General features: G+C 39.0%; 1 protein-coding gene across 4 annotated transcripts in view; it reads left to right on the plus strand.

Annotated features, from left to right (window-relative positions):
- The window catches only part of LOC110827296 (uncharacterized), a 48248-nt gene that overhangs the window by 26364 nt on the left and 9186 nt on the right, over window positions 1–12698 (plus strand). Inside the window, exons 1-3 of one of the 4 annotated variants that reach the window (XM_022058838.2) lie at window positions 9208–9312; window positions 11610–11680; window positions 11766–11935. In XM_022058838.2, coding sequence (XP_021914530.2) covers window positions 11656–11680; window positions 11766–11935 — 195 coding nt within the window. In that variant the 5' untranslated portion in view covers window positions 9208–9312; window positions 11610–11655. Of the gene's footprint in view, window positions 1–9207; window positions 9342–11609; window positions 11681–11765; window positions 11936–12698 lie in introns of those variants that run through there. The other 3 variants (XM_022058840.2, XM_022058841.2, XM_022058839.2) reach the window with 3 other exon arrangements.

The raw sequence follows: 12698 nt of genomic DNA on the forward strand, positions 1-12698 counted from the left end.
GCCGAGTAAACAAATGACTTGAGTAAGACATTAAACTAACCCCCCCGAAGGGGGGGTTAATTTAGTGTCTTACTCAAGATTTTAAAAAGCAACCAACCCCACCGAAGGGGAGTTGGTCAAGTGTTTTAACCCCCCATTCCGGGGGTTAGTTTAGTTAGTTTAGATTTTAAAACGCAACCAACTCCCTCGAATGGGGGTTGGTTGCGTTTCAATTGTTTTAACCCCCCGTTCGGGGGGGTTGGTTTAGTTTCTTAGTCAAGATTTTAAAACGCAACCAACCACCCCGAGGGGGGTTGGTCAAGTTTTCTTACTCAAGGGTTAAAACACTTGAATAAGACACTAAACTACCCCCCCCCCGAAGGGAGGTTAGTTTAGTTGGGGGGGTTAGTTTAGTTAGTTTAGATTTTAAAACGCAACCAAACTCCCTCGAATGGGGGTTGGTTGCGTTTCAATTGTTTTAAACCCCCGTTCGGGGGGGTTGGTTTAGTTTCTTAGTCAAGATTTTAAAACGCAACCAACCACCCCGAGGGGGGTTGGTCAAGTTTTCTTACTCAAGGGTTAAAACACTTGAATAAGACACTAAACTAACCCCCCCCCCGAAGGGAGGTTAGTTTAGTTGGGGGGGTTAGTTTAGTTAGTTTAGATTTTAAAACGCAACCAACTCCCTCGAATGGGGGTTGGTTGCGTTTCAATTGTTTTAAACCCCCGTTCGGGGGGGTTGGTTTAGTTTCTTACTCAAGATTTTAAAACGCAACCAACCCCACTTCCGGGGGGGGGGGTCGTTGCTTTTAAGAACTTTGCCCCCCCCCCCGAGGAGTTCCGAAAGTAGCGCTCTGCTCTAGTTTAAATGAAACTTTAGGTGGTCCGAAGCGACAATAACAAAGTCTATCCTTTCTTACTCACGGTGTACTTCGTAATAGTACATATTTATTTGATGTAAGGAGATCGGTAAAAGAAATGCTTACTTCGTTTCTTTCAACAATGGAAATTACACTTTTCAGTTGAAATATTTCAAGAGAAGAAGTAACATGGAAAAATTTGTAGGATAAACCAGTAACCTGCAGAAGAGAACATATCAAAGTCTTGAAAAGTTGAAAACATCAACCATAGTTCAACCAGAAGTATCAATGTCTGACAACACTACGCTTTGAAAGGGATCGTTATACATTAATGCCACAATTTAATGATCGGAGACGCTTTGAGGATTCAGTTAAAGAACTTGCTCCAAATGTGAGTCACACCTGAGGAGAAATTTCAAACGTGACTGATGCAATGTCTTTGTTCAGGTGATGCAGAAATTTGCCATAATTAACTGAAATGACTTTTACCGTTCCGAAGTTAACGTTATAAGCGGATGTATGTACAATTTCGTAAACATTACGTAAAATTAGCCTTGACATTAAAAGACGTGCTCACGGATCTCTATAGCGAAGGTATTTTACATACGCAAGAAGATTTGATAAAATTAAACACGCCAGTTATAGCTTATCCGGGTGGCTGTTGAAGAGACCTCTCGGAAGATGACAGCACAATCATATTCTGCAGCTCCTGGATGCGATATTGATTAAAGGACAATTCACCAGTTCTTTCCAGGTACTGGGAAAGCAAGGGCGTGTCCACAGTGTGACAAAGTTCCTTTGTTTCTGTTTAGTGCTTAATATTCATTGATTCATTTAGAAGGGAGGTACTGTATAGCATTTTGATTGAGTTTGGAACACCAAAGAAATTTTTTAGTTTAATTGAGATGTGTATGGACGGGGGTATCTAGGAGTCTTCGTATATGTAACATTCTGTCTGATCCCTTCCCAATGCACAGTGGTCCCAAACAGGGGGATGCTTTATTCCCAATGCTTTTTAATTTTTCTCTAGAACATGTTATCAGGAAGTGCTCGAATTGAATGGAAGTACGTAGCCAAGGTTCCGGCTGACAGTGCAGCAGCCTCGTGACTTTGCACGAGAAATTTCTGTGGTGACGTGTAGAATTATTATGAGTGATGCTGGCTTCGACATAAATGTTACCATTAACTGAGATTAACTTCAATGTGTGTACGCTGTGACATTATTTATGCACGGGGAGGGGGGTTAGGTGAAAGGTTATGTTGATTGGTTGTTATTCTCATCGTACAGCCTTGCCAACTGCGATGTTTTGCCCCCATAGGTCAATGACGAGTGCGGAATATGGTTAACCTTGCAGGAACGGCGCAAAGTTACCGTATGGATTGAGTTGCATTAGTAGCCCACAATTATGCAGAATAAATTCAATAATAATTTCTTCGTCAAGGATCCACATTCGCGGCGCTTAAAGGTCAAACTTTATAACACTTTTTCACGCTCATTGCATGCTACATGTTTCGTAAATTCCACCATTCTTTATTTAATTTACGTAATAGTATGAAGTGAAGATTAAAAATTATAAGACCTTCATTTTTCTGTGGTTTTTTTTTTTTCAAAATCTTTCTAGAATACTTTAACGTTCTGAGGTGCAAATATTTTCTTCGCAAACATGTTCACAAAACTTTCGATGTGTGGTTTGTCTTTTAGAATAACAAAGTTGTACATCACTACAATACAAGAGGGACAGACTAAATGAAGAATGAAAAAAGGAGCGAGTTTAGAGTTGGGCGGTCAACCACAGATAACGTATTCCAACTTAAAAAGATAGCTGAGAAGTAATTAGATACGGCGAGAGAACTTCATCTGATTTCCATAGATTTTGCATAATCATACGAAACAAATAAACACACTTTATGCAGAATTATTAATTGTTAATGCTGATGGTCCATATAGTTACCATCAAGTCTGAAATTGTATGATTTGAGGTTTTCACAGCGGTGAGTATGAAGATTTCTGTCTTCTGGGTTGTTGCGCTGTGTAGTCTGGTCGATGTTAACCAACGTTTCAGAGGTCATACTGCCTCCGTTGGTAAAAATCTACCAGACTACACAGCGCAACAACCCAGACGACAGAAATCTTTATACTCACCGCCCTGATGATGGAGGCAGTATGACCTCTGAAACGTTGGTTAACATCGACCAGACTACACAGCGCAACAACCCAGAAGACAGAAATCTTCAAGTCTGAAAGTGTTTATCTTAACTGAATTTCCAAACTTCGTTTCATTTTATAATGTGTATTATTTTCGCAGCTGTTGTACCTAAGTACTTGAACTTCGCCACATACGTATATAGTTTGATAACTAACCACTGATTATAATTTTTTGTTGCATTCTGGTGGTGATTTGAGCGTAAAAAAATTTATCATGAAACTGAAATCCGAATACTTTAAGTTTTGGTACTTAGTGCAGATATCCTTGTAAGGCCCATAATAGTTGATGATGACATTAGCATTTTCTCCTATTACACCCCGATATACCGTCGCGATGAAGCACAAAAGCTATCTATAGAAAATTTCCTTATCTTTAGTTTCTTTTATGTTTAGATTTCCAGTAATCAATAAAAATTAATCTTGACTCAGAGTCCCAGTTATTCTTGTCGGCTGTCACTCCAGCACATAATTATAATTAGTAGTTATAATAATTATCAGAGAAAAGAGTAAATATATAAATCTAAATTCATCTTTCATCCAACTGCTGAGTCATTTTATCGCATTGTACTTCAGTGTCCAAACTGAAAATGTACTGTCATGTATCAATTAAAATCTCCGCTGTTGTAAATGAAAAAGTTCTGATGCAGCTATTTCCGTTCAGCCGACACGTAATTTACGTGCGTGCAACATGAAAATAATAGACCGGTCTCCTTTTCCGGAGATGTTATCAGGAAAGTATCATCTTTGAAGTGTTTCATTGTACATGAATGTTAGATATTCGAAGGCCAACATCTCATCATTGAGACCGGCATCAGCATTTCTGACCCTCTGACTTTCAAATACCAAATTACCAAGTTATTCTTCCTAGGGATCTTTGTGCTGCCTTGAAGGCAGACAGTTACATGCTTGCCAACATAACAAAATAAGTATTATTCGTTAGATCTGATGTTCTCACTGCACTGAGGATGTCAGTGTGGGATTGTGTAGATAGTTACTAAAGTTTCAATGTCTTACATTATCAATATCAGCCCTGAAACTGCAGACAGCGTATTTCTTTAAAAAAAAAACAAGAAATCAGAACCCATAATAACCTTGACGTGGCATAATTTATTCATATTATTACTACTCCTAAAATTCCAAAGGTGGAGGTAAATTATTATTTTATTAATAACGTACAGAGTATGTGATTATTTGGAATATATTTACTAATTTCAAGTTAGCTATGCAGAAAGTTTCAACTCCCTGTCTGTCAAATGCAAAAACGAACAATGCGTTCCGAATTAGATTTTAATGACTTCTTTTATTGATCAAATAATTATTGTACCAAGTTCGGTATGGCCTTACATTACGCGTGTTATTTAGAAACAAGGCTACGTTTTACAGCAATAGCTAACGGATTTTGATGATAAGAATATTAAACTTTTGTTTGCTTAAAAACTACTAGAAATGTACGATTTGAGGTTTACAAGGCGGTGGGTCTGAAGACGGTTGTCTTCTAGGTTGTTACGCCTTGTAGTTTACCGACGTTTTAGATATCCTTGCTGTTGCAGTGACTTATCGCCCTAATTACCTCTGAAACGTTGGTAAACATCGACCAGACTACACAGCGCAACAACCCAGAAGACAGAAATCTTCATACTCATCGCCCTGATGATGGAGGCAGTATGACCTCCGAAACGTCGGTTAACATCGACCAGACTACACAGCGCAACAACCCAGAAGACAGAAATCTTCAACTACTAGAAAATTAATTTCAAATTTCGTTTCACGTCGCTTCGTGAATTTCGGTTCTACGTTAATCCTATTTGAGCATTTTCTCGCAAGTGAATATGGCGACGTGAATTAACATCTGGCTGTAGGCAGTGTTTTGTCCATAACATTCGCTGAAACCGCATTAACAGGTCTGGGGAATCCGAATTTTTAGAATACCAAGAATTGTATAAATCACAAACTATTTGATGTGCGCTCATTTGGGGCACATCTTATGTAACCGATAAGAATAGTGAACACAATGAATTGAACAGATGAAAATGAAGACAGAAGTAGAAGAGAGGGGGATGTAAACTGGAAGACAGAACGAAAAATATCGAACAAAACAACTCGTATTTTTGCGATGGCTTCGTCAGGTTACGTGTGTACGTACATAGACCGTTGTTCCGTAAGTGAAAACGCAGGCGGCAGAAGAACTGGGCGGCCATGAGAAGGCTTCTTCATGGCCCATCCTCAGATGCTGTCGAACTTTCTCTTTCAACTTGTCTGCAGCTTGCTACTTATAATGTTTCGACATCACAGATTCATCTAACGTAACAGAAGGTTAACATGACGGTGATATTTTATGATTCACTTTGCGTACCGTAACATTACTGATAACTGAGACAATTTGAAAGAAATGTAAAGAAGAAGAAAGGAAGAAAATTAATAAACTTGATCCTGACCTTAAGCTTAACATATGTTCAAGATGAGGACCTCATAAGCGGGTCCTAGAGGACTCATTGACACATTTAAAAAATACCTTTCAGTCCAATGCTTGACTCGGACTGTTTCAACATTGAAATGATTTGGATTTGTTTAAAAGACTGTGAATCTGTGACGGCTGAGGTAGCCGGGTTCCCACGGCGACGAGTCCGAAGGTTATGTTAGGTTAGGTTAGGTTAGGTTAGTTTAGGTTAGGTTAGGTTAGTTTAGGTTAGGTTAGGTTAGTTTAGGTTAGGTTAGGTTAGAATGACTGTCTTCTGGGCTGTAACGCCGTGTAGTCTGTTAGAAGTTTACGGACGTTTCAGAGGTCCTTGCTACCTCCATCATCAGGGCGATGTGTAAGCTTCTACCAGGCTACACGGCGCAACAGCCCAGAAGACAACCATCTTCATGAAAAAACGTTGTTCACTCCGCAGGCGTTGATTTTAAAAGAATAAAGTGAATTGTTTGTACTATATTAATTTGACGCGAGATATAAAGCATTGAAAATGACAACGATAATTCGGGTTCCATAACTGGTGGCGATTTGGTCTAGATGAGCGAATATTAGCTTGTTAATAACGACTATACTTCATGGAATTGGTTGGTTTACTCAGATGATAAAAAGTATTTTTATTTTCATTTATTTCTGTGGACAAACGGATCTGAAGAAACGTTTATTTGCGCAGTGTTCTTGTAAGAGTAAGTTTCTTACATGTGGGGATGAGCGGTGTCTTCCACTCACTATGAGAAGGTATTCAGCGCTATAGAGTCACGGAATTCACGATTCAGTTGTTCTGATAGACGAGGATTTTCCCACAAGCCAATAACTCTTGTAGCGCAATCACCCGACAGCCCGCTGTTCCACACACACACCCATTGCTAATTCCGTGTCCTGTTTTAACGATTTTCAGTGTACAGTCCGCAGAAAATCCCTGCTAGGAATTCGATATACGCGCATGCGCAAGATTTCGCGGTGAGTGACGACCGATCCTAAAAGCATTCGTTCCACAACCACTGAACGAGCAACAGACGACAGGCTCTCATGTGTTCTAATGTGTATAGCTTTAAGATTACTAGTTCCTTCCTGTTACACTCTTCACTAACGCACGGCGGTCTGTTTGTCTTTCGGTTTCTTATGGCATAATTATTTCTTAATTGTCTTCGTTCTGTTGTTATTTTATTACCACGTTGCCCGTTGAAACCACTTTTATTTAAACCCAAACTGTTTGAAAATATTATACATGAACTTTTAGCCCCCATCTACTCGCATTAGTGGTCAATTATTCTCCAAATCATAGTTCTTTGTACGTTTAATTAATTCCACAATTTTATAATTATTCTCATCATTATCAAAAACATATTCTTTTTGTGATTGTTAACTCACCGTCTCTGAAGTTATATGTCTGGAGCACAGCGCTCTATGGAAGCCAGAAAGAATGAGGTTAGAAACATTTGAAATGTGGTGCCATATATGGATGTTGAAAATTAAGTGGACTGATAAAGTACGAAATGAGCTGGTCTTAGACAGGATAGGCGAAGAAAAAATCTTACGATAAGAAGAGATAGGAGGCACCCAGGATTGGTTAATTTGGTAATGGAAGGAACAGTTGAAGGGAAGAATTGTAGGGGGAGGCAGAGATTGGAATATGTGACGCATATTTTTGAGGATGTGGGCTGTAGAAAATATGTGGAAATGAAGATATTGGCTCAAGATAGGCGAAAATGCAGGACCACATCAAACCAGTCTAAAGACTGACGACAAACAAACAAACAAACTCACCGTCCTCCGCGACAACAATTTCGGACAGGTGTGATATAAAATAGTTCGTATGGTCAGTGTTAGATGGCAGCACGGATAGTTCCATAACCATTGACAGTTGACACGGGCAGTAATCATTCGTCGCAGTGGATCATGGGTAATTACGTCATGGCAGAAGTCCTCTCATCTCACAAATTCGAACATCCGTGACGTTGGTGTTAACGATTGTATGAAATTAAAAATTCACAGAGTATCTGATGAAAATTCGGTCTGCCGTTCTCTGTTTAGGCGGATATCACAGGCAAAGATACTATCACTTCCGTTGAGTACATCTGTCATCGTGGAGGATCATGGGTAGTGATATCATCGCAAAGGAATATATCCTCGACACATAATCATGAATACCATTCGATTATTTACCGAGTCTAAGAAAGTAAAATCACGATTTTGACTTCGTGACTTGGTTTCTGCGGCAGCGAAGAAGATTAGCAGTTAGCGAGACTTAAAAGCATCTTCAGAGAAAGAGGAATTTAAAACAATTTTGCTTGTTTGAAGTTCTAAAACCTGTTTCCCACATTGTGAGACGGACAGAGAGGGCGGTAACAACTAAGTCAAGACCTGAGACCGTGGCAGTGGCCGGTTGCTCCAATCAACCTTGTGCCACAACGTGGAAGTAATGAGGACATTTGTGTTGCAGGATGCTCACCCTGATAATATTGGCAGTAAGCACTATTGAAACGTCGGCCATTATCTACCAGGCTACACGGCCAAACGCCACAGAAGTCAGCCATCTTCATACTTATCGTGAGAACCTTAGATCTCACGAAAGGGGACAGACTTGAATGTCGTAATTACCCGGCAAATCATTAACTTTACTCAAAGGTTGATGCGCCTGGGTTCGGCCTTCCCGCAATGCACGGATACTGCATTGGTTGCCGCTGTTCGTACTCCGTCAGCTCTAACAATGAGTGACGTCACACCAATGAATCAGCAGTAGTGATAAGAGCAAATGGCGATAACCACGTGTGACTCTTGTTCTGGATTCTTTCTGTATGTGGTGGGTGGATCGTTGACACTACAGCATCGGATGTTTTACACGTGCAATGAAAATACGCAAGGAAAAGTCTCAGGAAAATTAGAAGAAAGTTTCCCAAAAGAAGCACCAGAGCGCCCTTATGAAAACTGAGCAGCTTATTCATGTGATCCAGTAGTCAGACGAAGTCATTTTAAAAGAAATCTTCAGTCGTAGGGTTAATTACGTACGTCTATTTAAAATTATATAGATTTTATTTGTGACTAATTAACAAACTGAATTGATCTTGAGGACTGCATTTCATGGAACACTAGTACGAGTTACCGAATTAACGCGAAGTTGCCACCAAAATCTGTGATGAGACAATCGATCAATCGAAAGCGACTTATCGCAGAATAAATCGCTTTATATGAATGGACACTCGTTTAGTGTAAGAAAGATTCGACTGCTGGGGCTACGTAAGCAAGCCATAGAAGGTGCGAGAACATCAGGGAGAGTCAAAGGCCAGCAATCGATCGATCAATCGATAGCGTCTTATCGCAGAAGAAATCGCTTTATATGAATGGATACTCGTTTAGTGTAAGAAAGATTCGACTGCTGGGGCTACGTAAGCAAGCCATAGAATATGCAAGAACATCAGGGAAAGGCCAGCAATCGATCGATCAATCGATAGCGTCTTATCGCAGAAGAAATCGCTTTATATGAATGGACACTCGTTTAGTGTAAGAAAGATTCGACTGCTGGGGCTACGTAAGCAAGCCATAGAAGCTGCAAGAACATCAGGGAAAGTCAAAGGCCATCTTCTTCCTTCTTTCTATTCCCAGTGTTCGTAAGAATTACGTTAACCAGTTACACCTGACCGGAGTAAAGGAAATTACAACGAACATAAGAAAATTAGTGGGGATGAGCATCCTTTCACTGTCTTCCGGAGGGGTTTCTGACACACTGGCAGAGATGAGGCAACAGTCTCCCATCGTCAGTTGGTGGTCAGGAGTCGCAGAAAGCAGAGTGAGTTGAAGTGAGTGAGATCTGTTTGTTTGTGTCGTGGTGAGGTTTGTCAAGGATTTATAATGCAGTTACTGTGTTACATTTAACTCAGGTTTATTTCATTGTATTTGTAACATTTAATGTAAAAATGAACGCATTGATTTGCATTATTCATTTGCTTATTTAGAATAGTTTTCCATCCACCTGTTGCAAATGGACTTTACGTGTACATATTATAGCTGCAGGCACTAAGAATTCGGATTCCGTATTTTGACAACAGAGAACTCATGACAGTTTTAAGTGTTCAGAGGTTTAAAAGACGAATTACATTCAAACGAAAGGTCACGAGGTACCTTTAAGCACTTCTTTGAACTTTATAAATGCAATTAATCTGCCAGTCTTACAAAAAAAGTCTGCAACACAACAATGGAAGTGCAAAACGTAACATCTGCATAAAATTTGAAGGACTATGTGACAAATTCTATAGTCAATATGTAATCCAAAAATTATTCAAAATAGCAAATGAAAAAGTTACGATTAATTTTCATAACCAAAAGATACATGATATAAATATGTAATTTCAAAATACTGGGTATATTTATATAATTTGCAAACAAATTTCGTTAAATAATAAATTTTTAGGTGCGTGTCGAAAAGAAAACAGTAAAAATAATTTCTGACTTTTCTATCAGTTAGTACCCAAAATACTGTACCGATTTCGACTCGACTAGGTATAGTAGACATAAGCTCTGAGCTGTCAAACCATTTTCGTTTAATTTGAGGCATCGCTTTAGCTTGGGAATAGGTGAACATTTACATTTATCTTTGAGTCCTGTGATCGATTTTGAAGAAATTTTGTAGTCCTACACAAAACGTCAATCATATGAGATTATCACTCTCAAGTTTTTTATACAGTGGCGTCTCCATTACTGAAATTGTTCCAATGAAGAAGAATAATAACAAGTTTTTCTTACAAGAAAAATTTAAAAAAATTGTTAAGCCTCTAAAGGAATAGTTTATCATTTTTTAGATTTGAGGTTTTCACGGCCGTGAAGATGTCGATTTTGATCTTCAGGGTAGTTACGCCGTTTTTCGGAGGAATATACTGCTGCCATCTTCAGTCCTCTTCTTCCGAAATGTCGGTATCTCCCCTCGAGTCTTCGCGGCGTTACTACCCAGAGGACCAACACCGACATCATTTTTTACTTATCTTGATCCAAATATAAAGGACTCTTCATTATGGATTAACGTTATTGATTATTTATTTACGTAAAATCAATTTTTATCTCACAAAATATTAATAGACATTGAGCCACACGCACACAGCCTGCGTTGAATGTTGTCAGGATCAAACTAGTCTTAAAATCAATTTGCAAGTCACAAATATATTTCTGTTCTTCGTGAGTTCTTTATCAATGGATTAATTAACACAAATTACTTACTTAGATGCTATTCGTATTTTAAATTAGATAATGTTAACTACAATAAATTCGCTGTTATTATAGCATATCGCTAATGTGTATATTATTGGAGCCGATTCTGAAGCAGTTCAATAAACTTTCGTAAGTTTCATTGTTATAATGTCATCCAATCTCCAATTTGTTTTCCAAACTTTCCGAAAGACCAGTCAAATTCTGTATATTATTCTTGTTTCTTTGATTTAGCAATAATTGCCTTAAGAATATTATAAGCGTTTTTAAATTATGAAATTCGTGGTTACGTAATTTTGTATGTGCACCTTTTCTACGGTGATCTAGCGGTTAGAACGCTGGCCTTGTAATCCTGGGGTCTCGGGTTCGATTCCCGGTGGTGCCCGGATTTATAACTTGTGTTGGGCAAGGCCGTGGTCTAGGCAACACGGAGTTTTCCTCCGGGGGCTTCCCCGGTTTCTCCGTGGCATCCCAACAATTACTCCATTCACACACAGAAGAAGGCAATGGCAAACCACTTCTGGATCATCTGCCAAGAACGTATATGAACAGGTCCCAGTCCGAGAAAAGGATGGAAGGATCCTGTTCATATGGATCCCTCCACTATACGAAAATTTAATATCAGCTGCTGGGCTGAAATGCCAGACTCTTATTCCCATGAAATAACGGGAGATTTATATATGCAATCTTTGCAGATCTTTAAGCGTGTTAAGTGTAGTGTTATTATAACAAAACATTATGTACAGATTTAAGGTCGACTGTTATTAAAAATGTAAATATTTAAAAAAAAAAGATTATTACAAAACGCTTCAATGCAAATTTCTGTCCTCATACCACGAGCATTTAACTAATTTTAATATTAATTAAATTGCAGGTATAATTACAATTATTGTTTCAGGAAACAAGAGAACGATTGAAACTGACTGAAAAGTTCAGCCAACATCATGAAGACTTTTACTTTACTTTTAGGTAAGCCATTCTTTCATGCACAAAGCGCCTATATTCTCATGTTTTTCCCACGTGAACAGTTTCATGACATAAGAAACATTTTCAGGATTCCTTGTGCATTATACTGCCGCACAGAGGCGTCCTCCGAACTATAGCCAGGATGACATGCCAGAGACGAACTTCAACTGCAGGGACAAGATCCTTGGAGGCTACTATGCAGATCCAGAAACAGATTGCCAGATGTTCCACGTGTGTGTAAAGGTGCCTGGTGTTGGGGTGAGGACAAAGATACTTCCCACTAATTAGTTAACATATAATTACATTCATGAATATAACATGAAATTATTCTTTACAATAAAGTATGGAAAGGAATTCTAACTGTAACAGATGGTGTAAGGAATTTCACGTTATAGCTGAGGCATCATGCTTCGGACCGGCGATACGGAATGCACGCTGGTTCGAGTCTCGGGGGAGAAGAAGTTTTCTCATGAGCTTTCGACCGGTGCCAACCCAGCATCGTGAGGAAATTGGGGAACTACGATGAGTAGCGTAATCCGGTCAGGAAAACTAGCAATGGCTGGGGGTTCGTCGTGCTGACCGAATGTCACCCTATATCTGGTTGGATGATCGTTCACCTCTGCTTAGGCATTTGAACGTGAGGCCAGCAGTTAGGCTAGTCGGCTTTGGCTCTCAGAGGGCTGTTACGCCACGGATAATTATTATTGAATAAAAATTTACTTGGATATTATCCATCGTCTAGTGAAAATAAAACGTAAAACGACGTTTCGGAGATGGGACTCTATCTCCGTCTTCAGGTTCCTACACAGTTGGGCCCACTAGATATTTTCACTAGACGATGGATAATATCCAAGTAAATTTTTATTCAATTGACTCTTCACCATCGTCAATAAGTTTTAGATTTGAGATAATTATTATTATTATTTGTTTTTGAAACTCCCTCGCCAGCATTTAGCAATCAACGTAGTTTAAGTACCTTTATGTTTGCTAGAACTGAATAATCTGTTTGAAATTTTAGCCA

The sequence above is a fragment of the Zootermopsis nevadensis genome, unplaced genomic scaffold (assembly GCF_977971745.1).
Source record: "Zootermopsis nevadensis isolate Lab colony 2312 unplaced genomic scaffold, Znev_1.0 Znev_ptg000001l, whole genome shotgun sequence".
Lineage (NCBI taxonomy): Eukaryota > Metazoa > Arthropoda > Insecta > Blattodea > Termopsidae > Zootermopsis > Zootermopsis nevadensis.